The 27,592-nt window shown below is 44.3% G+C and overlaps 1 protein-coding gene across 2 annotated transcripts; it reads left to right on the top strand.

The window, feature by feature from the left end:
• Positions 1 to 1,264: 1,264 nt before the first annotated feature.
• On the top strand, positions 1,265 to 21,541 carry SALL1 (spalt like transcription factor 1). 2 transcript variants are annotated; one of them, XM_082233274.1, is made up of 3 exons: positions 1,265 to 1,453; positions 12,824 to 16,245; positions 20,098 to 21,541. In XM_082233274.1, the coding sequence occupies exons 1-3, from the start codon at positions 1,378 to 1,380 to the stop codon at positions 20,536 to 20,538; spliced, it is 3,939 nt and encodes a 1,312-aa protein (XP_082089400.1). In that variant the 5' UTR covers positions 1,265 to 1,377; the 3' UTR covers positions 20,539 to 21,541. The 2 variants fall into 2 exon arrangements, with proteins under 2 accessions (XP_082089400.1, XP_082089401.1); XM_082233275.1 differs by lacking the exon at positions 1,265 to 1,453 and adding an exon at positions 2,362 to 2,380.
• The last annotated feature ends 6,051 nt before the right edge of the window (positions 21,542 to 27,592 follow it).

Here is a 27,592-nt window from a genome sequence, read left to right as displayed (position 1 = left end):
GCGCGAGGAGGAAGGGGGGAGGGAGCAAAGGTGGGAGTTGCTAAAAACACACACACATACCAAATCCTAGAAATGGAACTTTTCCCCTTTTCTTGTTTTTTGCGGCGGCATTAGCCAAAAGATCAGGCAAACATCCTTACCGAAGAGGAGACCGGAGATGATTTAGCAAAGGTATTACTGGGTTGGTTTGCTTCGAAAGTCCTCAAATATTGCTCTGAGACCGAAACTTTAAAATGACAGCTATCCATGAATCGGTGCTGTTTGTTCCAGCGTGGGCGATGGCGAGGCGATGGGGGCAGCAGCAGAGATGCTTCCTCGACCCCTTTGCCCGTCTCCCCACTTCTCTGTTGCTGCCCTCGTCGCCTCTCAGGACCAACCCCCCCGTTCCCGAGGTCTTAACTAAGTGGAGACCATCATTCGCCTTCTGCCTAAACCACTTTTCTTTCTTTTGCATCAAAAGAAAGCCGAACGCTCTTCTAACATGATACGATCCTTACTCGGAAGTAAGTCCCCCTGAAGCCCGGGAGGCTCCCGAGAGAAAACATGCAGGGTGAGATCGGGTCAGTTTTTTAACCCTCCCCCCTCCCCAAGATGCTGCGATGCCATGCACACTTACCTGGGAACAATCCCCATTGCAAACAGTGGGACTTACTTCTGAGTAAGCAGGGCACCGGATTTGAACCTACACTTAAAAGTTGGCTAAGATAGGATAACATTGAACACTTAAAAGTTGGCTAAAATAGGATAACACCCCCCCCCTTGGGGAAAAAAGAGAGGAAGGTGGGGGGAGGGAAGCAAAACTCCTGGAAACGGGAGGAAGCATCCCCAGCCAAAGAGAGAGAAAAGTTGTGGGGGGTTGGAGCGCATTCCTATAGTAACAGGAGCGGCGTGCTCAGTCCCAGCTGGTTGCTAAGAGGGTTAAAAACTGTATCCAAACAGCTTTTCTGGTTAGGCTGGGGAAGGTGGAGAGCGCGCGAACGGGGGGGGGGTGGAGAGAGCGAGGGGGGGTGGAGCGGGTGGAACCCTTGCCACATGGGCCGGCTCATTGGGCGGGAGCGGCGGAGAGACAAGGGTCTCCAGCAAATCAGCGGCTAATTGATTAAGGCGAGCTCGTTTGAATAGAGCTGGCCCTGTGCCAATCGCCTTTCAAAGAGCCCCCTGTATGATTAATCGCAATGCATTATTGATAATCACAATTATAGTAAGACACATGCGCGGTGCGCGGAGGATCGGGCAAGCGGGAGGAGGCGGGAGAGGGAGGGGAAGCGCCAGGAGGAGGAGGAGGAGAAGGAGGGGGGCCAGGCTCGATTTCCGTAATTTTGAGAAGATTTTTTTTTAGTAATTTTTTATTCTGCCCCAGCTGATGTTTGCGCCAGCATGTCGCGGAGGAAACAGGCGAAGCCGCAGCACTTCCAAACCGACCCCGAGCTGGCCTCGAGATCTCAGCGCAATGGTGAGCTTTTTTTTAAAAGGGGGGGGGGGTGAGCAGTTGCGTCCTGTTGGGGTGGCTTTTTTTAAGGGAGGGGGGTCCTTTTTTAAGAAAAAAAATGAAGAAATCGCTCTCGCTCGCTCTGTCCTGCGCGCGATTTCCCTCACTTCCGACCCATAGAACACTGATATTTGTCTATCTCTTTCTTGTTAAAGCGATTATGGATCCCCCCACAAACAATCGGAACAAACTTACCTTCGGGGTTAGAGACGGTGGAGAGAGAGAGAGAGAGAGAGAGAGAGAGAGAGAGAGAGAGAGGAGGTTTAAAGAGAGAGTCAGAGAGAGACTTTGGAAGCAAGAGCGTGAAGTTGATCAGCTGGAGTTGTGACTTCTTGCGGATGGTTCGAGTCCTGGGTGGTTTCCTTCCTCCTCTCTTCCCGCCCCCCTCCTCAAGCCCCGTCGCTGCCCTCTGTGGATCTTTCCCTCGCTGGATCGTTTTCGATCTGGCAAGCGGAGACCGGATCTCTCTCAATTAGCCGCACCGCCCCCCTTCCCTGAACACGCACGCTGCCACTCGCACGTTGATCGGAAGCGGAGCTGGGGATTTCTCTTTCCCCACCTCCCCTTTGGGGAAAGATGCGCAGGACCTTGACGCCCCCCCTTCCCTTTCAGGGGGTGCATCTCTGGGGGCCTGAATCTTAAAATAAAACATCGTTTATCCAAAGATCTCTCCCCCCCCCCATTTTTTATGGAGTCTCTTTTCGGCTTCCCTTCCCAGCCTTGCCTGAGAGAGCTGCCCTGGAATATTGCAACTTTCCCCCCTCCTCTCTCCAACGTGAATTTTAGAGGAAGTTAAAAAGGGTTTTGTTTTTTTTAAAATCCCACGTTTTCCAACAGCGGGGTAGGTGGGGGGTTGGCAGCGCCTCCTTCGCTCCCGGCTGGCCCCGATGGGTGAGTGAGAGAGAGGTCTCCTTTTCCTGGCACCCGGCGCGATGCACTCCTTCCTCTTTCGTTTCCTTCATCCCCCTCTCCTCCTCGGCGTGCCCAGCTGGCCGGCTCAGCTTCTGCTCCGCCGGGCTCCACTCTCGCGTTGAATTTTCATATCGTCGCGGCGGATCTGTGTTCGAGTTTGTCCCTTTCGGCTATGATTTCCTTGGGGGGGGGGTGGTGTATGCGAAAGGTTCTTCGGCGCGCACGGGAGACTTTGGCGATCGTGGGAAATTTCCATTTAAAGTGGTTTGTGCGCGCGCGTATCTCGGTATGTGGCGGCCTGCTTTTTAATGCCTTTGGTATTGATAATGCGGGGGGGGGGGGTAGAGAGGGACCTGTGCCTGTGAAAACCGGGCGAGTTTCTGAATTTGGGGAAGGGGGCGGCGAAGCCAGCGGAGAGGCCTGCCGCTGCGTGCATGGATCATCAGCAGAAAGTGGGGGCTTGTTGTGGAAAAGCCCCGAATCCAAGGGAAAGTTTTCTTTTCGATGCCAGGCTTGTCAGTTTCTCCTGTGGGCAGAGGAGGAGGGCACAGCAACGTGTATCTTGCTCCAAAGTTGTTTTGGGGTGTTTTTTTGGGGGGGTGGCGGCGTTTGGGGGTGCGATATGCTCGGATCGTCAGCAGGAGATACAAAGTTCTCCGTTTGTTTTTAGCAGAGGAAAGTAGGGGGCGAGAAGGCACTGTGGCAAACCTAAGAACGGAGAGCGTCCCTGCGCGACCCTCCGTTCCTCCTCCGCCGAAGAAGCAATGGAAGGGGGCCAGGATCGTTAGGGAAGGATGGCAAGAGAGAGGAGGATGTTTGTGGACGGAGTACTTTTCCCAAGGAGCTTACTCGGGAGTAAACCTTTCTTGAGTTCACGGCAGTTGTAGAAGTGCGGATTGGATTGTGGTAATTCTTATTTCGTGCGTGTGTGTTTTGGAAAAATCTTTTTCATCTCCTTCAATTTCTATACACAAGAGATAATGCGCGTGAATTTGTCAGTGGATTCAATGTCCACATGTAAAGTATGCAAAATGCGTGGTTGCTTTACACTTTTTTCCGTGGGGAGGGGGGTAGGGAGAGGCTGTAAAAAGAGAGAAATTGGTGGTGGAGGAGGATGGCCTGCCCTGCCCAGCTCTTTTTCAGACGTGCAGTTAGGGTGGTACTTCCAAGGACAGTGGGCAGCCTGATAAAAGCTGACTCTAAAAATCTTCACAGAAGGGTGGTGACCATGGTGTGTTTCCAATAATACAGATTGTATAGAAAGAATATATATATATATATAGTGCAGGAGCTCTTCAATTTGATATATTTTTTTTGCAAGGAAACAGTCTTAATCCTCCTTTTTAACAACTCTTCCTGCCGACCCCCTCTTGCCTTCACACACATATACAAACACCCTGCACGTTTCCAGAGCAAATTTCTGTCTGTCTTAAGGGATTTGGCCAGGGGGGTGATCTGCATGAGTCTGTGTGGAGTGAGTCACCAATAGAAGCTGTGCCTCTCCCACAGTCCCATTTAAACCCCCAGCTTAGTCATTAAAAGTAGCAGTCAACAGACAAGCCCCCTCTAGCCCCCGAACCTTTCAGCATCACCCAGATCAGGGCAGCCAGTGCGGAAGGCATGGAAGTTCTTTCATTTGTCCTTTTCATGCCAGCTTTATGCCACTACCCCACTTTTTTTGCTTTCTTTTTTAGTATTTCTCCCCGTTTCCATCAGCTACCATATCCTCATCCCTCACCCCCCCCCCTTTTGTACTGAAGAGACCTTAGAAAAGTTCGGCAACAAATTGTGCCAAAGGAACTGCAAGCAAGTTTCTATTTCCCTGGAAAGAAAGTGTCCCTTGGTGGTTTTATTATAAGGCAACTTTTTGGCATCTTAAAAAAACAAACAAACAAAAATTCATGTCCTTTCCTTTCTCAAATTCTTGACATGCATTGAAATTCTTGTTAGAAAACTTCTTGACCTTCTTCTTACGACTTTGGATGAGTTGATGTCCCTTCAGTTTATTATCTAAACTCTCTTCTCAGAAATCGGTCGGGCACATATATTTTGCAACTTCATTTTTCTGCCACCAACTCCAGGTTGAAATTTCAAGAATACACTTTAGATCGCTCCTTTTTCTTTTTATCTTTATTTCTCGACAAGAGCTCCAAAAGAAGAACTCTCTGGTCTTCAAGCTGGATCAGGGATAGGAATAAGCAAATTTATTATCTTTACTTTGTTGGGTGCAAGAGAGGGGACTGCTTCCCCCCACAAAAATAAAAATTTCTACTACTCTTTGATAGGCCAAGGCATCTTCAATTTGTTAGGACCTAGCTAGCTACAATTCTCCACCCTCTATATTTTAGTCTCTGGATTCATTTTCTTTGTACGCCTCTTCCAAAACCACCCTGCTGCAGAGTTAGGGAGGAAATTCATCTTAGGGAGTTTTCATGCCTGTTGCTAACTTGATGTGCTTAAAATAACTAGATTTCATCAAAGCACAATGATACGAAGACAATACTGGTCCAGCTCTTTTTAGTCACTAGCTCACTTGAATTAACTATATAATGCAAGCCAGTTTTTCTCAACCCCCCTTTTTTTGCTAGTTCATTGTTCTTCGGGAAAGCATTTGTAAGAGTTAGTATTTCTAACAGCTATCTTAGTCTTTCTTCTTCTCCCCCCTCCCCTTCTTTACTGGTAATAGATTTAGGTTATGGCTCCCTTTACATGCTTGGACAATAAGTTTGACTAAGTTGCCTGGAGGCTATATTTTGTAATAGTGTTAACAGGATTGAGTGTTGTAATAATATTGGTATACAATGGTGCTGCTAAAGCCTTCAATACGGACAGTTTCCTTCACTATATGACCTATATTTTGATGCCCTAAAATTGTACACAGCCTTTCATATATGTATAAATATATATATGCATGCACAGACACACATACGCTCTTATCAAGCTGAGATTAGGCAGGGTAATTAAAAGCTCAGGAAAGCACGGTGTTTTCTATCACTGTTAATCTAGACATAATTGCTGTGAAAACAAATTATATATCTTACAAATAAAATGTCATAGAATTGCCCATTTAGAGCTGGTTTCATTTTCTGGTTATTTCCCCACCCCCCCTCTAGTAATCTGTTTTAGAATTCAGATCTCAGAAATTTCTCGACCTGCAGCTGTCTTCTTTTATTTATTTAAAGAAACACTTGCCCTTCTGTGGCCTAGTTTTTATCCATCTTTTCTTGAGAATTTTATACAGGTACCTTTTCTGACGCTTTGCTATTAAAACTTCTGCTGGCCTTTTCTCATTCTTTTCATTTGTGCTGCTCAAAAAAATTAGGAATGGTTTTGGTGCTGTTAGGCGAAAAAAAATTCCCTAACAGTGGAAACGGTAGAGCAAACATCTGGAGTTCCAGACATAAATTGTATTCAACAAGTCATTGGCTGCTGTTGGGGAAAATATACAGCTGAAGAGTTGCTTCTTGAAATTTAGGGTTCTAATATTATCCTCATTTACCTGAGACAGCCTTTTTCAGATTCAGTTTAGCTTGTTTTTGAGGAGACGTGTGGGATTGCACTGCTGTCTAAGGTTTCTAGAATACTTGTTACATTTAGAGTTGGCTGTATATTCCCCCCCCCTTAAGCTTTTTTTAAAAAAGAGGGTAATGGCCTAATCTTAACACAGAAGCAGTATTTCTGGAGCAGAGTTATTCAGTCTATTGCAAAGACTGGGACAGAAGGATAATCCAGAGGATACAAGGTGCTAACAATTCCCTTTGGGCATGGGAAACACAAACTCTGGGATTCATAGTGAACTATTAACCTACCCTGACTATCTACACATTTGACATAATTATCCAAGTTATAATTAATTACATTTTCAATTAACACCATTGGAAATCAGGCTTGCTGAACAATGGTGTCTCTCTCCCCCCCCCCATTACAGGATAAGGCATATCTTTTCAAAAGACCAAACTATTTTTGGACAATTGTGTATGTACTTACATTTTAACAAAATAGAATATTTGAGACGAGTTCAGCACAGGCAGAAATGCTAAGAATAATTCATGAACGGCCCTCAATACTTTGATTCAGAAGTAAATCTTGTTTTAAATGAATGGCAATTGCTTTTGTACAGATGTGTTAAAGTTGCAGTTATACAATCAGTGTGAAACAATTTTGAGAGTCTGGGGTTGTGTTCATGAAATATCCTCCTTTGCCCCTTTCCGAGCTGCATGTTTTGCGTCCTCAGAAACCTCATTTAACTTTTGTGCAATCACTTCCAAAAGTAGCTGTTTCAATAGATTTTTCTTTCCTTTTCTCCCCGATTGACTCCTGATAAAGATCCTTTCCAGAAGGGTGGACTTCTTAGGTGTAGAAACATCCTTTTTGTTGATCACTGTGGCAAATCGTATCAGCTGGAGAAGGGAGGGGAGAGATGCAATAAATTGATAATAAGCTGGTGGAGAGTGATTGTGGGAAGAAACTTCCAGACAACCGCTGGTAAAGGCAACCTGAGAGAGGGCCCCAGTCAATGCCTCTTCTACCTTTTCCAAAAGTGGATAGTGATCTCTCAGATATATATATTTTTTGGTCCTTTTTCTGGGGGGTGGGGGAGCCAAAAAGCCAGACTTGTCTCCCAGCAGTGGCTTTGCTCAGAGGGCTATTAGTTGGGGATGTTTGGCCAATCCGTGCTAGGGGGAAACCTCGAAGTGTTTGGATGTTTTAACCTTTGCCAGCCTCCTTCCAGTCAAAGGTGACAAAGTTCAGATCACAATATGCAGTTCAATATCTTGCCGGTGACCCCCAAATAGAGTCTTACCAGGCGCTTAGCAGGAAGCGGCTAGTTTATTTTAGCTTCACCTTATCAGCCTCGCTGCTTTTGCTAACTCTTATTCCCTTGTCACCCCCTTGGACGCCAGACCCCCAAAGAGGGGATTGACAGCCAGTTGCCACAGCGCCTTTGCCTCCCCCCCCCACTCCAAACAACAGGGATTTGGTTTCTTGTTCCTTTGCCAATGTTTGCATAGCCAAAGTTTAGATATTGCTTCTCTCTCTCCCCCACCTCTCTTTCCCCTTCTCTTTGGTTTCTCACTGGAACAATGAAACTGCTCTCAACTTTTTGGGAGAAACTGTTGCAGCAGGAACCCCACCTAGTGTTCGTTTTGATTCAACCGTAGGAAAGAGTTCTTTTATTTTAAGTAGCTACGTAGGTAGGTCCGTCTCCCGGCTTTTAAAAATAGAAATGCTCTTAAACAGTGCAAATCAATTAACAATTGGGTTAATTGAAAGGCGTGTCTGTGTATTTGATCTCGGGTGGAAGAATCCTTTTCTGAGGGGTTGCAAAGGGATGGTAGCAATAGTTGTTTGCTAGTTGTTGTAGGGAAGGATGGAAACTGTTGGGGAGAGAGGGTATGTATTCTTAATATATTGCCCCTATAATGCCTCTACTAATGTTTGAATATAAATACAGCTGTGATTCCCCCCCCAAGTTCATTTTTAAATTACATATGAGAAGGAAGAGACTACATTTGACCTTGATTTGCATATGTGTATCCTAACTTATCTATAAACTTTGTTCTTGTAATGGAAATATCAATGTGAAGTTGTTCTGTGAATGTTGAGAAATGCATTCCAAAGAATATTTATTCATAAAGTGGAAAGGCCTTGTTCAATCTCATTGCTTTGCAGATGCACTTAGAGCGAAAGGGGTTGCCTCTCTTCCAAGATTTGTGGAAGATGACTGAATGTTTGAATTTTTCTTCTGAAGTTTTTGCCTCAAAGCAGTTCAAAATTTCTCCCTTTGGAGAAAGCAATCAAGTTGGCATGAATAGTTAAGGTTAGCAGCAGAATTCTTGCAGTTTTTGTAGGAACCTATTGATCCTGCTCTTGACTGGTGGATGTAGGCCTTGGAAAGCAAAGTTCCCTCGGTGGCATTTTTCTTTTTCTGTTTTAAAAAATAGGCGTCTGCTGTTGAAACTTCATTTTCTTATAAATACATCTTGATATAAATACATCTCTTTGAATTTTCCATTTCAAAAGTGCTGCCTGCAGTTATATTATCATGCTTCTTTTTAACAAGATCTATAAAAGATTAAATCTTTCTGTCAGGTGATAGGCACAGTTGCTTTGGTTCATCATGTCGCCAATTACTCTGATTAAAAAGCCGTTAAGGAAACACTGCCTTAATTTTTGTTTCATTTCGTGGTTTCGGTTTTTTTTGAAAAAGATATGACTTTAAAGAGTGGAAGCTGCTTTAAGCTGTAATGTATTTCAGTTTCTGAAATTTCTAAGCATGTTGTTTTTAATGAACCTGAGAAGCAATTGTGAATTTAGGTTATTCCTGATTAGCATGTGAGCATTTTCCCCTGTGTGTGCCAAACAGTGGTAAGAGGAGACAATGCCAGTGTCAGTTTTAGAATATTTAGCATGCACATATCAAATTTGTCGAGGGAAAAAATAATCGCTAGGTATTAACACTGGGGAAATAAAGTTTCCTTAGCGTAAGTCTTTTGGTACAGGTTTTGTGAGAAAATCTCATAGTTTTGTTTCTTCTTAACTGGCCCTTATGAGTGCAGTATAATATTACTTTATTTTTTTAAAAAGCGATGGGTACTTTAAATCCTGTAACTGGAACATGTTGTGCTGAGCATTGCAACTTGAGGTAGTGAAAGAATAGCGAGCGCTGCAACTTGACATGGAGGACATGTGTTGCATTTTGTGTGCAGCGAAGTATCAGGCAGGTAAAATAACAGGGCCTTTGTAAACCAGGATTATAATAATCTACTGCAAGGGTGAAGAAAGGGAAATGGAACAGGTTTTAATTTTCAGTACAGGCGTGCTAAATATTTGAAGCAAATCCACTGTCATGTGTACAATTCATCAGTTGGTTTTCTGATTTCTCTCTTCTCTCTCCCCCCCCCCCCCCGCAAGTTATTTAGTTTTGAATCTGTCATTATTTGTCTAAGCACAGCTGACCAAGCAAAACCATGTTTTAAAGTGGGCTTTATGTTTTGATAAATGTGATCTGGTTGAAAAGTATTTTCGACTGAATGTGGAGCTTAATAGAACATGCTGACATAATAGTTTTAATGCATTTTGTTGAAAATGTGTGAACAAACAGAATAGCTTTTGTTCCTTCATAATTGGCTGTAAAAGTAGATGGAAACATCACCATTACATATGGAAATGTGGAAGAGAGAAAGGAATAACATTTTCAGTCGGCTATATTCAGAATTGGATTCCCTGGTTTTAAAATAAGCATCTAAAATGGATGCCTCATTTGAAATTAGTTGTCAAAATACAATGCTCTAAATGGAATGTTTGTCACGATGGATCTATATATTTTATTCTGCATGAAACAGGGAAATAACTAAAGCAGTGTATGCAAATAGACTGCATTTAATATTTCACCTTACCTTTTTTACGCCCATGAAGCAAAGTACCAAAATTGCAGCCTTAATATGCTAGGATGTGACAAGAGGCAGGGCGACCAAGTATTATTATTTTAAAATGGATTGATAATTATCTTTTCCCAGTAAAAACTTTTGTAGAGGGGTGTCCATTATTATTTTTTAAAAAAGAAAATAATGCAAAGACTGTATGGCATATTTGCTCCATAGTATATCTCGAAACGAGTTCATTTACTCTTCTGTATAAATGCAGAACTCTAAAGTATTTGCTGTTTAAGGAAACCGAGTGCAGTTCTTTTTCTCTCTCAGTGGGTCCAATGGCTGTGTAAACTTGGATCAGTTTTAACTTGTAAAAGCAAACCCTTCTTCACCCCCCCTTTTTTCCCAGGCACTTTTAATGTTCGTTTTCTTCTGAGATTTAATTTGGAAGTCATGGAAACTACCTATTATCTGATTTTAGTGTTGCAGCAAAACAGGCAGGGAGGTAATCCTTGAATTAAACGAGCTCCCCCCACCCTTCCCTGGCTTTCTAAGTTGACCACACACAATCTGTACAACCAAATTCTGTGTCCTCATGCTGAGAAAACAATAGGGAACCATCCTTTCTTTTGAATAAGATCAACTAGTTTGAAGTCAGAGGCTTCTTCTTCTTCTTTTTGTAACGATTAATTTACAAATGGATCTCAGCGATAAGAAAAGGGAGCAACCAGTGATAACAAACATGAAATGAAAGGGGCTTCTTCTAATGAAAGGTTCCGACTTATCTGCTAAACAATTGACAAGAGTTAAAAGCAAATAGTTTTGATATGCACTCAGACAAGGGAGATTGCAGAGGGTTATCAACCTTAACAACCCAGATTGATTTCTTATTGTATAGAAACATTTTCTCTTAACAGCTCATCTTCTCCCCCCCCCTTTGATGGTTTCTCTCTCCCCCCCCTTTCCCAGAAATGTAAAGTTTTTAATGCTGCTTTTATAGATATGAGGTCATACTCTGATCTAATCTCCATGGTTGTAAAGTACAATGACTGCAGGCAGTTGTGGGATCTTGTATACTCACAATGGGGTTACCCAGAGATTTACACTGGTACCACTGAGGTTAGAATTGGCATCATAAAAGGCAACTCAACACCCCAATCCTAAGCACATTTAGTTGGATGTAAGTCCTAAGCGTTCTTATGAAGAAGTCGCCACATTGAATTCAGTGGGGCTAACTTTGAGTAAGCGTGGAAATCTGTTCTGGGGACCTGCAGTTCTGGATGAAGCAATTGACTAGCAAATTAAAAAATGCATAACATGTTGAGGGCGACTTAGGGGCTTGTGGAGCTATATAGCAGAGTGGAAAGGACTCTGCGGTCTTCAAGTAAGCATCATAAGTAGGATTAGGCAACAAATGCTTGATTGTGAAAATATGAATATTATTCTTTGACAAGGGATTTCTCATTTTTTTTCCTATTTTATGTGTAACAAAGGCTTTAGATGCTGTGGGGTGAACTTTGGAAGGGAAAACCAATGCTTTGTAGGAGGATCAGAGTTAGCTCTGAGTTATGCAGGAATGGGAAAGCTAGCTTGTTTGTTTGTTTCTCGTTCATGTCAACCTGAAGCTTGGGTGATATGTGCTCCCCCCCTTCTCTCCCCCCACCCCATTCTTTCTTGTCAGCAACTGATTGGGACCTTGAACGACTACAAATTAGTTTAGTGACGGGGTGACTGTCACTGATATCTTTGAATCGGTTGAGGATGAACAAGGTTGATGGGGAGCTTGAGAGTCTAATGAGTCCTTCAAATGCTTGATTTGCCACTCGGTGGACAACTAGGCAATAAGCAGTATGAAACATTGGAAATCAATACCTTGCTATGGAATTTCATTATGCCCCAATGTCTTTGGTTCATACTATTTTATCTTTTGATGGATTATCTGGAGGAAATGATCATCTGAGACACAGGTAGCCATAAAAAGCACCCCTTGTACAGTCTTAAAAATCAGTCATGGGCAACCTCTGTGAAGTCACAATATTGATTTTTTTTTTCACATGTATGGCCAGTCTTGGTCTGTCTTGGTAGTGGGAGAAAGTGGCAGATCTCACCAAAACGTCTTGGAGAGAGAAAGAAAGATGCAATGCAAGGCCTACATGTTTCTTCTCTGGTGCTTGAAGCCATGCACTGTTGCTAGGAAGCGATATTTACAGGCTAGGGAAGCGGGACACACAATCCCTAGATGGAAATTTGCATGCTCTTTCGGTAGCTTCCAACACCCCAATTCTGGCACCAGTACTGACTGCCTGAACCTCCCACCTTCCTTTGCAGACCAAGTTAAGGCTGTTATGTGCATGCTGTGTGCAATATTCCTTTACTCTACAGTAGCCTGACCTGATAACATTAAAAACAAGGCTAACAATGGAGGAAAAATAGAACGAATCAACAATATGTTGCGCTGAATACAAACATAATCAACCACAACACGCGAAATGGTGCCTGGTGCACTAAACGGCGCTCTTCGTTTCGGCCGCCTCCGTGTGTGCAGAAGTCAAATTGCATCTTTTGCCCCATCTCATCCAGAATTTTAATTTCTAGGGATCATCTAGAAGGGGCCTGAGAGTTTAAGCCAAATGCAGTCTACAAGCTGCTCTCTAGATGGACTGCAACTCCTATAATATCTTACTATTGACCATGACAACTGGGACTGATCGGAGTTGTAGCTCAAAATATTTGGAAGGTGCCACATTGGCTAGCCCTGCTTTAAGACCATGTGGCTGCACATTGACTTTTTTAAAGTCACTCACGAAATAGGGAAAGTAACTTATTTATCATGGACAGGTACCAGAAATATCAGGGAGATCTTGGGGGACACAAGCAAAGAGTCTAGGAAAGTGAAGGGGTGGTTGAAGACTAAGCAGGAAACCTTTTTGAGATAGGTGTGCTCTAGCAAATCTTAACATTGCCTATCCTACAGACCAGATTTGTGTTTCTGCTCAGTTGCTAATCTTGCTCTTTTTCTTACCCCCCTCCCTTTGCCTTGATGTTTTAGGAGACACGCAGAAGGGTCAAACAAATCGAACCACCAAGGCGAAGGATGCCCACGTCTGTGGCAGATGCTGTGCTGAGTTCTTTGAACTATCGGATCTCCTGCAACACAAGAAGAACTGTAGTAAAAATCAATTAGTTTTAATTGTGAATGAAAATCCTGTTTCTCCTTCTGAAGCCTGCCCTCCCAGCTCCCCTACTGATAATCCTGACGAGCAGAGGAATGACACAGTTAATAACATGGATCAAGTAGACCGCAGCAGCCATCCTGAGCATAACAACAAACTTGACAAAGAAGAATCCATGGACGTGGAGGCTTCTGGCGTTAGTAACGGCACTAGCGGCAGTTCCCAGAGCGCCAGCGATAGCGTTGTGAGTGGTAACTGCTCCACCATGGGTACCTCAGCTATCACAACCTCTCTACCTCAAATAGGGGACCTGACAACGCTAGGCAACTTCTCGGTCATCAACAGCAATGTCATCATTGAAAACCTTCAGAGCACGAAAGTGGCGGTCGCCCAGTTCTCGCAGGAAGCGCGGTGCAATGGCGCCTCGGCTGGCAAGCTGGCCATCCCTTCCCTCATGGAGCAACTGTTGGCATTGCAGCAGCAACAGATCCACCAGTTGCAGCTGATTGAACAAATTCGTCACCAAATATTATTGCTGGCTTCGCAGAACGTGGACCTGCCAACGTCTCCCAGCCCCTCTCAGAGCACGTTACGAGCATCTGCCAACCCCTTGTCCACGTTAAGTTCCCATTTATCCCAGCAGCTGGCTGCGGCGGCTGGGTTGGCACAAAGCCTAGCTAGCCAGTCTGCCAGCATCAGTGGTGTGAAGCAACTGCCCCCTATACAGCTACCTCAGAGCAATCCTGGCAACCCGGCAATTCCACCCAGTAGCGGCTCATCTCCAAATATTAACCTATCTGCAGTGGCAATTACGGCACCATCCTCTGACAAAGGGGCTACAAATGCTGGTGGCCCGCAGCTTGGCAGCCCGCCAGTGACGGCGTCCTCCTCACCAGCTTTTGCAATAAGCAGTTTATTAAGCCCTGTATCGAACCCTCTTCTACCTCAACCCACCCCTAGCAACTCTGTGTTCCCCAATCCTTTGTCCGGTCTTGGAACGCCTGCAGAGGATTTGAGCTCCTTGGCTGCCCTGGCCCAGCAAAGGAAAAGCAAGCCCCCCAGCCTGGCCACCTTCGAAGCGAAAAGTGCTTCAGACGAAGCATTCTTCAAGCATAAATGCAGGTTCTGTGCGAAAGTGTTTGGGAGCGACAGTGCCTTGCAGATCCATTTGCGTTCTCACACCGGGGAGAGGCCGTTCAAATGCAACATCTGTGGAAACCGGTTTTCCACCAAGGGGAACTTAAAAGTCCACTTTCAGCGTCATAAAGAAAAATACCCTCACATTCAAATGAACCCGTACCCAGTGCCAGAGCATTTGGACAACATTCCCACAAGCACAGGTATCCCGTATGGAATGTCAATACCGCCCGAGAAGCCTGTAACAAGCTGGCTGGACAGCAAGCCAGTGTTATCCACTTTGACGACATCAGTTGGCTTACCGCTTCCTCCCACAATTCCGAGCTTGACCCCTTTTATCAAAACAGAGGAGCCTCAGCCTATTCCCATCACTCACCCTTCATCTAGTCCCCCATGTTCTGTGAAAAGCGACTCTGGCTCCATTGATCCTGCTGGGAAAAACTCCAACGGGCATTTAGTTGAAGGGGAGGCGGGCCCCTTGCTCTCCTCCAATGACAAGCCAGAGGAAAGCACCCAGATGCCCAGCGCCTCTGCTAGTCTTAACAGTTCCGTAACCTCGCCGGCAGCAGATTCAGGTTCCATCAATGTGGTCACTTTCACCAATCCACTGATGCCTCTCATGTCGGAGCAATTTAAGGCCAAGTTTCCATTTGGGGGGCTGCTGGACGCAACGCCGACCTCTGAGACCTCCAAACTGCAGCAGCTAGTGGAAAATATTGACAAAAAGGCAACCGATCCCAATGAGTGTATCATTTGCCACCGAGTTCTTAGTTGCCAGAGTGCTTTGAAAATGCACTATCGCACACATACCGGTGAAAGGCCCTTTAAGTGCAAAATCTGTGGCCGCGCCTTTACGACAAAAGGAAATCTCAAGACCCATTACAGCGTTCACCGTGCCATGCCCCCGCTGAGAGTGCAACACTCCTGCCCAATCTGCCAGAAAAAGTTCACCAATGCTGTTGTGCTACAGCAGCACATCCGGATGCACATGGGCGGACAGATACCCAACACACCTGTGACAGAAAACTATCCCGAGTCGATGGAATCTGACACGGGGTCTTTTGATGAGAAGAACTTTGATGATCTGGATAACTTTTCTGATGAAAACATGGAAGACTGTCCCGACAGCAGCGTACCAGATACCCCGAAATCCATTGATGCATCTCAAGATAGCTTATCATCTTCCCCATTGCCACTGGAAATGTCAAGTATTGCTGCTTTAGAAAATCAGATGAAGATGATCAATGCGGGGCTTGCTGAGCAGCTTCAAGCAAGCTTAAAATCTGTTGAGAATGGGTCGGTGGAAGGGGACATCATGACGAATGATTCGTCATCCATTGGTGGCGATATGGAAAGCCAAAGTGCTGGGAGTCCTGCTATTTCAGAGTCTACCTCTTCCATGCAGGCCTTGTCCCCTTCCAACAGCACGGCTGAGTACCACAAGTCGCCGTGCATCGAAGAGAAACCACCAAAAATGTTACCGAACGATTTTGCCAACGGTTGGCCTCCAGCCCTTGCAAACGGTGGTGCTTTGGATTTGACGTCTGGCAACCCCGAGAAAATGATTAAGGAAGAGTCCTTGAGCATGCTGTTTCCTTTCCGAGACAGAGGCAAGCTGAAGAACACGGCCTGCGACATTTGTGGCAAAACGTTTGCATGTCAGAGTGCCTTGGACATTCATTACAGAAGTCATACCAAAGAGAGACCATTTATTTGCACAGTTTGCAATCGTGGCTTTTCCACAAAGGGTAATTTGAAGCAGCATATGTTGACACATCAAATGCGAGATCTACCATCACAGCTGTTTGAACCCAATTCAACCCTTGGCCCCAATCAGAACTCTTCGTCAGCGATGCCTGCTAACTCGCTCTCGTCTCTGATAAAGACGGAGGTTAACGGTTTTGTACACAGCACTCCTCAGGACAGCAAAGAGATGTCGCCTGCCCTGGTTCCTTCGGGGCCTCTGCCACCTTCAGCTACATCGCCAGTCTTGCTTCCGGCTCTCCCCAGAAGAACGCCGAAGCAGCACTACTGCAACACGTGTGGGAAAACCTTCTCGTCCTCCAGCGCTTTGCAGATCCACGAAAGGACTCACACCGGAGAGAAGCCTTTTGCCTGCACTATATGTGGAAGAGCTTTCACAACAAAAGGCAATCTTAAGGTACCTCCCTCCCCACCTCTATATTCATAATATTCTGTCTTGCTTTTGGCATCAAGTTGCACTTGACATATTTGGGCCTGGTTTGTGCATAACCATGGTTTATTCAACAAACCACAAGTTTTCCCACAGATGATCAAAACAAGCCACCTCTTGTTTGTTTTCCAACTGCTCACTTATTCCTTTGTAGTTTGGCTGAGTGTCTTGGGTAGGGTGGTCAAACAAACCATGGTTAAGGGAAGGGTGCTGGGTTAGCGCAGTCAGGCCAAGCAACAGTTAAAAGAAACCAAAGGTTGTAAGCCACCCATGAGTCATGGCTTCAGATTCAGGTTTGTTGGCAGGAAACAAATCAAACTGAACATGCTGGGCAGGGTTCACACATGACACTACACCATGGTTTAATAAATTATGGTCTAGCATTATGTGTAAATTGGGCATTTGCATTTCATGCTGTGCATCCTGTCTTTTGTCTGCAGTCTCCAGGAGAGCGCCACATTTTTTACATGGCAAGCCCAAACCCTTCCTGTACACTGATACTCCCATGTAAATTGTGAATGGAATACACTCATTTTCACATGTATGGAAACCTGGGCCAAATTGTGTTTTGTAGCAAGTGTTCTTAGATGGACCTCTTCAATCCTTTTATGGTTCTGTGATGTGCATACCCAGCAATGGTGCTTGCTGCATGCAATGGAGGGGCATTGCCCTCAGATTACTGATACCTGATGGCAAATATAAAGGAGCAGGAAGCTCTGTTTTGGGGACTGATGCTAAGGCAAAAGCTGTGTGGGGTGTCAATATGTGTGTATGACTATACCATGTGTTGCCCCATCTACTTATAAAGAGAAGGATTGGTTTGCTTTCCCCAGGACTTTCAATTATGATTTTTGGGAAATGGGAAAGGGAGTGGGGAGAGCTTCTGCTTCTGCTGAAACTCCAAGTTAGAAAAGTAATCTGGGTATTGCTTCCATCAGTCAGAAGATAAGGCTCCCAGACCTCAATATCCTTCATCCCTACTGATTTTGGATATGGTATCAATGGTGTCAGGTGCCTGGTGGGGCAGAAGGCAGGGAGCCCAACAGGATATGGTGCCAGAGCTGATGACTGGCAGAGCCAAGGAATTCTAGTTTTGTCCTCGTCTTCCTCCCTGTTGAGTTTTGTAAGGATAACACTGAGATTAAAGAGTAGGAAGTTGACAGGCAGTGTCCCAGATTGGCCTAGTGGACCCTAACCCTAACCCTCCACTATGCTATTTATTTCTTTTGAAATATTTATAGGTTGCCTTTCCAGATGAAGGCCACTCAAAGTAGCACACAACAGTATTCTGCACAGTGAATTTCTTAATCTTTTTCCTCATTTGCCAAAAATGTTTATTTCTTTTCTCATAACCCAACTTATTCTCCTACATTACCCATGGGAGTGTACCAGTGTTAGAAACTAAGATATATAATCTAATCACCAAATGGCACCTTAAACCTAGGTTACAGTCACCACAATGAATTGTGTAGCTGTCATTCCCCCCACCCCAATTGATTTTTTAAATCACCATTATTATTTCATTTCTTTTGGTTACCTATTTATATTTCATAGAACAAATCTCAATGTGGTTTACAACACACTAAAACATCAGATAAAACAATCCAAAAAACAAATACAACCTTCAATGCAAATCTTTCAAATCCTTCTCTTGGTGACATTTTGCTTTCCCCAGTCACTAACCTGGTATCCAGAGATCTCCACGTGGTCGCAATTGCACCCACCAAACACACCTGGTGCCTGGCTAGTTTCTAACACCGGAGTGTGCATGTGGCTTCTAAGTCATCACCTATCCAGGCACTAATCACCTTAGCTTTAGCAAGATGATGGTTTCCTGTGCATCCACCTCAGGCTGCACCCAGGAAAGTATTCTCAGTTCCTGGCCAATTATTTCCATGCATAACAGCTAGAAGCATATTTGCATAGATCTGTGTTAATCTAATCACTGTTTTGTGTTTTCAAACTTCACCCCCCTTTCTTTTTGGTGAATACAGAATTTTATAGACTCCCCAATTAAAGACAGTCAGAAAGTGTACTTTGTATATATACTCAGAACAGCAAAAGAATCCTCTCGTTACAGTTAAATTACTCTTTCCGTAATGTTAAAGCAGAGCACCACGAAGTCCTAAATATGAGCAACATCCTAGCTATAATTGCAAATCTAGCTGATGTTTCTTACTGGCATGTGTTGAAAAAGCAAATTCGCTTCATTTATATAACCAGTGCTTTTTTCTAAAATAAATAAATAAATGTTTAGGAGTACTCCCATTTTCCTACTCATATTGAAATACTGCCCCTCAGTGAGGCCAAACTTAAGTTCACAAAATGTTTAGGGGTATGTGTACCCGTGCGCCCCCCCCTCCGAAAAAAGGACTGTATATTACATCGGTGAAGCACTTTCAAATGCGCATCTCCCCTCCACCCCCTGCTGATGGTCTTTTCCTCTAGAGATTTTTTGCAGAGGCGATACAAGATGGATAACTACTTTCAGGGTATCCGGCCTGCACATGTTAAGCTCTCCAATGAGCAATTAGTGGAGGATTCTTTCAACCAGTTTAACTGGACATTTATAGGGGAAAGGGGTGTCTAATAAAGTAGTTGGCATTGTGATGGCAGTGGGTGGCAAAAATAGATCGAACTGTGCATGGCCACGCTAAACAAAACACATTTAATAAAAGCGAGGGGTTGTAAAGTCCATCTTGTAGGCAGGAGAAACTTAGGCTGTTAGTTGAACCAGATGAGCTGTCGTTGGTTATTGATTAAAAAGAGGAATTTTAACCTTTTAGCCTTTCGCATGGCCTTCTAGAATGGGAATGGTCAATGTCTGTATTCTAGGAGGGGGGTACACACACACATTGCTACCCAGGCAATGGTCTGAGGAATGAAAGTGCATATTGCAGCATAAAGGGTTCCCCTGCAAAGTGGTTAAGCTCCACAGTAGAGCTGGGTGGTGCTCTGTTCTGGTATCAGAACCCAGGCCTAGCATGCCCAGCAAACAGGTACTTCAACGGTTCTCTTGCCTCTGAAATCCCAAAGAATGATGTCTCATTAAAGGTGTGAACTAGCTCTATTTTTGCACAACTTTCAATGTTGTTTCCCCAGCCCCCTTCCTTGGCAAGTGCAAAGCGTAGGCGGGCCGTTTGAACCTTCCTCTTGGTGTTTGCTTGCTGCCTCTTTTCCCTTCCCACCTTTATTCAGTCACAGAACTTGAGGGAAGTCTGGCAGAGTTCCTACATGGTCCAGACACCAACCAGAGCCAATCCTACTTAGCTTCAACAAGGTGCCTGTGTCATACGTCCTCAAACTAGGCTTAGGGAAAACTGAGGTGCCATAGACTGCCCGCAGCCTGCCAGCTGACCATCTATCTGCTATAGATCAGGTGTGGGGAATCTCAGACCAAAGGCCCAAATATGCACTGCCACAGGACACCCTCCTTTAGTCATATTCCTACTTCTGAAGCCATAACCCTCACCAGCATTGCTTGATACCACCTTTAGGGGTTGTTTTTGCTTGGCTAGAATGTATCCTTTCTCTCTGATGATGCCTCTCACTTGCCTGGACTGACGACCAAGAGAGAGAGAGGTGTGTGTAGAAACTTTGCACAACTGTGCATATATTTCTATAGATCTCCACCTACTTTGGTCTCTGGCTTGTTGCCCCTGGACAGTTGCCTAGAAGGGAATGTGACCCATGGGCTCAAAAGCTATTCCCCACCCCTTCTGTAGACAGCAAGAACCAACAGTGGAGATGCAGTATTTTCAGGTATTTTTGACCACCGTGAAAATAACGCCTGCCGCTGCTAACCAGTCTCTCTTTCAGGTTCACATGGGGACGCACATGTGGAACAGCACACCTGCCCGGCGAGGCAGACGGCTTTCTGTGGATGGCCCCATGACTTTTCTCGGAAGCAACCCTGTAAAGTTCCCAGACATCTTTCCAAAAGAGTTGGCTGTGAGGTCGGGAAATGGAGACCCGTCCAGCTTCTGGAATCAGTACGCCGCGGCTCTCTCTAACGGCTTGGCGATGAAGACGAATGAGATCTCGGTCATTCAGAATGGTGGCATCCCTCCAATTCCTGGGAGCCTGGGCAATGGGAGCAGCTCCCCGATTAGCGGCTTGACGGGCAGTCTGGAGAAGCTCCAGAACTCAGAACCTAACGCGCCTCTAGCTGGTCTGGAGAAAATGGCAGGCAGCGATAATGGGACTAATTTCCGCTTCACGCGCTTTGTGGAAGACGGCAAAGAGATTGTAACCAATTAGGACACGTGTTACGAACATTCCGGCAGATATTGCAACCTAAGGTTGTGCAGGTTTTTGTTTTCTTTGGAAGTTGGGGGGTGGGGGCGAATTGACAAAGTGACATTAAAGAAAAGACATTCTTTTGTACCCTGTTCGACATCTAGAGTTCTAAAAACAGCTTATTTATTAGTGATATAACTTTTTTTTTTTTTTTTTTGCTTTGCAAACACATGCAAGCATTAACTTTGGTCTTCTGTATTTTGAACTAAATACTAATTGACTAGAGTGCTGTAACATTTATGGCAATGCAAGTCTGTTCAGCTAGGTGGTCTCGTTCTGGCATTTAACTTATTTTCTATATCCAGTTTAACATGAACTTTTTGTGGGGGCGACACAGTGCCTCCGTAATCCATTTCTCCCACCCACCCATCACCCCTTCCCCTCGTAACAAAAAGTCTGTATATGTGTATACTTCGATCCCGATGGGAAAAAGAGATTTATCGGCAAATACGTTATTTAATTCTCCAAACAGATTTGCGCACAGGATTTGAAAATGGACAATATAAAATTCAACTATATGCATCCTCCACAACAGGCTCGATTTGTTTTTTGGTTTTGAAATTTTTATTCTAAAATTAAAACAGCTTTTTTTTGGTGGGGAGGGTGTGTGCGTTAAGACTTAACTTTCTCCCTCCTTTTTGAATTGTCCTTCATACTGTGCTTGAGGTTTTTGGTTTGTTTTGTTTTTTTACTGAAGTTGTCTTAGATGTTAATAAGTTTCTGTACAGTAAACAAGCAAGCAGATGATTAGAGGAGGTCCAAAAATGTTTTTGGTAGTTTGAAACATTTTGCCTTGTAGGTATATTCACATAGAGGGAGAGACAGAGAGAATGGGTTGGAAAGTGCTGGACATTGTGCTGCTATAAAAAGCATCTTGATCAACCTTCCATGGACAAATTCAGATGCTCCTGTATATACGATGAGAAATCTCGAGTTCATTAAAATGTACATATGTTCCCCGTGAGCTCAAACCCAACTTCTTGACCGAGAGAACAAGAATAGTGTTTGTTTTATTTTGTATTAGGTCGGGGGGGGGGGTGAGTGGGAAGAATCCTTTGGACTGTTACATGCACTTTCTTGGATAACTGAAAGGAAATAGGTCCAGTTTCTTCTAACATTTAATACTTAACTAACAGCAGAGATACTGTAATTTTACGAGAGTAATCAAATACATTTTTTTCCCAACAGATGACGGTAATTTTCTCTGTGTTTGTGTTTAAAAGTGAGGGGCTTTTCTTCCAGAACGGCTCTGGATGTGGCCCTTTGGGTTGTATGTTCCTTTTAAGAAAATAAGGGGATGTGGTATATGACATTACACAGAGAGGTGTATGTGCAAGTATACTACCCCCCCAAAAAAAAACCCTTCATGGCCAATGTTCAGGAAGGATGATGGGAGTTGGAGTCTGAGACATGACTCACTTAAGTCTGTTAATTTCTGTCGGTCTAGTGAATTTGGTTGGATAGAACCCACCTTTTTCTATTTATGTCTAATCCCGTTCTGGGACTGGCTTCTCCGTTTTCTTCTCCTTCAATCCATCCGTCCCTTGTCTCTCTCCTTCCAGTTAATTCTCTTCCTTCCCTTCCACTTATGTGGATCTTCCCTCCATTGCCTTTCTTGTCTCCTCTCCCTTTCCCCCTTTCCTCCCCTTCAACTTGGTAAGCTGCAACCACCCTCTCCAGCTTCCACCTATTTGACCCATATATCGGAAGCTGCGATGGCTTGCATTGGCCCGCCCCAAAGCCATGCAGATGGGACCACAAAGCTGAGTTCCATCTGAAAGTAAGCGAAGGTTCCCTAGCAGGCCCCAGTCCTCAATGAGAAAAACACTGCTCTTGAGTAGGCTTGTAAATGACTACTTGTGGCTAGTCAGAATTTCCTTCAGGACAACCAAAGTTGATTGGATTGTTTTTCACCTGGGCAGTCAATCTGCTACAAATGACCAAAGCAGGCATTGTGTTGAAAGGGCTACTAACTTGAATAGACATTTTTACAAGGCTTCTCTAGAGCAGAAAGGAGTTTGGAACTTTCCATAGAGTATACAAGAACTTTAACAGATTCTTAGCCTACCTAAGAATACAAACATTGATGTATTTGATGGATTTTTGAATGACCTCAATAGGGATATCATCTAAAACCAGTTTGAAGTCCATATCGCGAGTCTTGTTTTGTAATTTTTGACCTGGCAATATATTGCGAATCATGATGTATGTTAGGGCTGAGCGATGTCTTTCAACATTGTGATATATCACCAGTTAAACATCACAATATACCAATATATCATGATGTCTGAAATAAGGATGTAACTATGCAGAAGTAAATGGGGTGATGTCCTGGAAACTGCTACTACTAGGGGTCTAAAACTGATACATTATTACTTACCTTTAACATATCGTTACAACTGTTATTTTATAGAACAGAGGAACAGGGACAGAAGGAATCATGAGGGAAGCAATGACTGGCTTCACGGCTATTTCCACATCACACTTTTTTTTTACATAGCACACCCAAGCATCATGATTTGCAATATCTCGCAGTGTTGAATATTATGAAACAGTTACCACAATGTGAATGTCAAACCGATTTTGGACAATGTATCAATACATTGCCCAGTCTTGGACGTGTGTGTATGTGTGCTATGCAAAAATCACAATGCAGGAAGAAACCGTGAAGCCAGCCAATGGCTCTACATAGCTCCATCCTTATTTCAGACATTGTGATATATTGGTATATTGTGATATTTAGCTGGTGATATATCATGATGCCGAAAACCAGATATCTCCCAGCCCTTGTCCTCAGATACTGTATATTGGGATCTTCATGGAGGATAAGGCTATCAGGCGCTACTAGCCATAATGGCTAAATTCTACTTCCACTGTTGGAGGCAGGGTGCTTCTGAATTCAAGTTGCTGAGGATCACAGATTGAGAGAATGCTTCTGTGCTCTGGTCCTATTTGCAGTCTTCCCAGCAGTATCAGGTTGGCCACTGTGTGAACAGAATACTGGACTAGATAGATGGGCCTTTGGCCTGATGTAGCAAGGCTCTTTTTATGTACACTATTTGATTAAATTACCTTTTTATATGCTTGCTAAGAGGCTAGTTGCTCGGTCCCTGCTCCTGCCAACCTAGCAGTTCGAAAGCACGAAGTGCAGGTAGATAAATAGGTACCGCTCCAGCGGGAAGGTGAACAGCATTTCTGTGCATTGCTCTGGTTCACCAGAAGCGGCTTAGTCATGCTGGCCACATGACCCGGAAGTTGTATGCCAGCTCCCTCGGCCAATAAAGTGAGATGAACGCCGCAACCCCAGAGTCTGCCATGACTGGACCTAATGGTCAGGGGACCCTTTACCTTTATGTAAGAGGCTAGTAAGTTTAAGTTTCTATGCTGGGCACAGAGAAGTGCACTTTTCTATGTAGCCAGCATAGAAATGCAGGGCACCAGCCTCCTTGCTTAGTACAAAAAATAAAAATGCAGACTAGTAACAATGCTTGTTTTAATATGGAATTCAACAGGTTTCTTTAATTTTTTTAATGTAATGTTTTCATGGGCATTAACTATTCTTATGACAGTTATTTTGAAGTTGGACGTTGGGGAGAATGATTGGATAATGCTGATATTTCAAAGTGCCGATTGGAGAGGACTGCTTCCTTGCTTTTTATATATATAAAAGATGCAGGTAGATCTATAATTCTAGTGCACCTGCTTTGGGAAATGCTTTGTGGGTTGTGGAAAACTAATATTGGGAACAGCTCCCAACATCCCATCATGATCATTGGCCATGCTAGCTGAGGCTGGTGGGAGTTGTAGTTCAGCAACTTTGGGAGGCCGGGCCAGATTAGGACCTTGAGATCCTCAGCATTAAAAAGATTATGGTGCCCCCCCCTGTAATTCAAAATAAGGACAACACTAACCCATGAAATATATTTTTTAAGTGACGCAAAACTTTACTGTATACTGAAATGTACATTCGTGTCTTGAGCAACACATGACAGGATCTGATGTCCTTATGGTATTTCAATCTATATTATTAGTCTGAGTGCACCCCTTGGTTTAAGTGAGGATAAGTAAAGAACAGAGAACAGCAAAATGGAGAAGAGTGTGGAGAGTGTAAGAAAGTCTAAATTCTGTTTTTCCCCATGACAACAGCTTGAAGTTTTTGGTTTTTGAAATACTGAATTCTTTCAAAAATGTCTTTCTTTTTTTTTAAGTGCTCCTGCACTGCTGTGCCCTAAGCTAGGGCTGCCATACACCCACAGTTTCCCAGACTTACCCAGGATTCATCCACTGAAAATAGCTTCTGGGCAGAATTTCCAAAAACGGTTAAAATTTCCAGGAAAATCTGTGTGTATGGCAGCCCATATGGGAAGTGTTGATTTTCCAGCGAATTTCCTAAAAAATAGCTCACACACACACACACACACGAGATTTTGGGCCCCCCCCAAAAAAAAATGCTTTACAACTTTTGTGTCCTGATTTTCACTTTTTGAAATATGGTAACCCTACCCTAAGCGTATGCTTAGTCCAGCACTGTCAGCAGGGCAAAGATTCCCCACATCTAATATTGGCTGTGTTGCCTGCACTAAGGTCCAAGCTAGACATGTTACGATTAGCATGCACACACCACCACCACCAAGCTGCAGTTGTGGGAAGCCTGGGCAGCCACGGGGAGGGGAAGTTGTAACACTTTCTCCCTCTCTCCTCTCCACAGGCTTGACCCAACCCAACCCCAGCCTGCCCACCCCCCTGAAGCTGCTATTTGCGTTTAAAGAGGCTTCCACTGAAATGCAGTGAGTAGCTTTAATGGAAAGGGATATCGGTATTGGGACCAGTGCTCTCTAACTTGTTTCAATTTGCAACAATTTCCAAGTCCGGTTTTTAATTTCCACTAGACGACCCTTCTCCCTTTCTAATTAACAAAGGTACCAAGGAAGTTGCCTTATTCTGAATAAGATGGTTGGTCCATCCAGCTCAGTGTTGCCCATTTTGACTGGCAGTGGCTCTCCAGGAATCTTACCTCAGCCCAACCTCGAGATTGGACCTGGGACCTTCTGCATGCAAAGTACAGGGTGAGTCCTTTAAAAGAGGCCCGGTCGATACAGAGTACTCATGTTCCACGGGGTCTCTTTTAAAAGACTCAAGCTGTATATGCTGCAGCTATAACCCTTTCCCAACCCTTATTCCAGCATATTATTTTATCAATCCTTTAACAGGTGGGCAGCTTGACATCTGCATGTTTCATATATATATATATATATATATATATAGATATATATATATATGGCACCCTGATTTCCAACCAAATATAGTGGTACCTCAGCTTAAGTACTTAATTCATTCCAGAGGTCCGTTCTTAAGCTGAAACTGTTCTTAACCTAAAGCACCACTGTAGCTAATGGGGCCTCCTGCTGCCACTGTGCCGCCGGAGCACAATTTCTGTTCTTATCCTGAAGCAAAGTTCTTAACCTGAAGCACTATTTCTGGGTTAGCGGAGTCTGTAACCTGAAGCGTTATGTAACCCAAGGTACCACTGTAAAAGAAAAGTTCCGTACTCAATGCTTTGGCCCTCTGTTTACTATACCTGGCCTGAGCAAAGTGAAATGTTGAGCTGACTCCTTTTCATATGTGTTAATAGCTCTGAAGAGGTTTTGGCTCTCTGGTTTGCAAATCTGGCTGCCGAAGGAGCTCTTGTGAGCCAGCGGAGATAGAACACTTGTCACAGATGTGATAAAGAATTGGTGGTAAATCCTCCACCTTTGTGTCAGGCTTTGGCAAGTGTTGAGGATTGCCTTCTCTGCTCTATGACGTGTGGGTGTTTTTCTTTCTTTCTTTAAAGGTTTAAATCCTATGATATGGAAACAATTACCAAATGCTAAAAAGGGAAATGGAAAGCAGAAAATGCCTGCTCTTACTCTTCCTATTTGAATCTGGATCGAATTGTACTTTTTGAAATTGTGAATCAAACCTTTAGTCCATCAGCTTGATTAGGATCAAAATATAATGCAGTGGTACCTCGGGTTAAGTACTTAATTCGTTCCGGAGGTCCGTTCTTAACCTGAAACTGTTCTTAACCTGAAGCACCACTTTAGCTAATGGGGCCTCCCGCTTCTGCTGCGCCAGCGGAGCACAATTTCTCTTCTCATCCTGAAGCAAAGTTCTTAACCTGAAGCACTATTTCTGGGTTAGCGAAGTCTGTAACCTGAAGCATATGTAACCTGAGGTACCACTGTATTTATGTGGGGGGCACAAACTATTTGCAATATGAGCTGATGCAGTTGTGAGGATGCCTTATTTATACAAATTGGCCACAAGCACTTGTTGAATTTGGGACGCGGGTGGCGCTGTGGGCTAAAGCCTCAACGCCTAGGGCTTGCCGATCGAAAGGTCGGCGGTTCGAATCCCCGCGGCGGGGTGCGCTCCCGCTGCTCGGTCCCAGCGCCTGCCCACCTAGCAGTTCGAAAGCACCCCCGGGGGCAAGTAGATAAATAGGTACCGCTTACCAGCGGGAAGGTAAACGGCGTTCCGTGTGCGGCTCTGGCTCGCCAGAGCAGCGATGTCACGCTGGCCACGTGACCCGGAAGTGTCCCCGGACAGCGCTGGCCCCCGGCCAATAAATGTGAGATGGGCGCACAAACCCCAGAGTCTGGCAAGACTGGCCCGTTCGGGCAGGGGTACCTTTACCTTTACCTTTACTTGTTGAATTAAGGTACTTCTGGGTGGGGAAAAGCTGCAGTTATAAATGGGGAAACTGAGGAAAATGAGGCAACTTGGAAGTGGGTGGAGCTCTCCCCTTGCTAAAGCTGGATCCCACTGCAGTTTCCTGCCCCACTTCCCCTAGATATCTCCTAAGGGTACCCACATCCCTCAGAAGCAGCTGCATACGCATGCCCTCCAACATTTCTCTGATGAAAATAGGGACATCCCATTCTATAACGATAATTTTACTATTTATACCCCCACTAAGTTGCCCCAGCCACTCTGGGCAGCTTCCATCATATATAATAACATAATAAAACAT

This window comes from Podarcis vaucheri (genome assembly GCF_965113315.1).
Source record: "Podarcis vaucheri genome assembly, chromosome: 7".
Classification (NCBI taxonomy): domain Eukaryota; kingdom Metazoa; phylum Chordata; class Lepidosauria; order Squamata; family Lacertidae; genus Podarcis; species Podarcis vaucheri.
The sequence above is the reverse complement of the archived record's forward strand: the minus strand, read 5'-3'. Positions and strand labels throughout refer to the sequence as shown.

Excerpts from the sequence above, each read along its gene's own strand:
- SALL1 (XM_082233274.1), top strand. The coding sequence starts at position 1,378 with ATGTCGCGGAGGAAACAGGCGAAGCCGCAGCACTTCCAAACCGACCCC. Across the intron at positions 1,454-12,823 it reads CTCGAGATCTCAGCGCAATG|GAGACACGCAGAAGGGTCAA; the intron begins GTGAGCTTTTTT and ends TTGATGTTTTAG. Across the intron at positions 16,246-20,097 it reads CAACAAAAGGCAATCTTAAG|GTTCACATGGGGACGCACAT; the intron begins GTACCTCCCTCC and ends TCTCTCTTTCAG.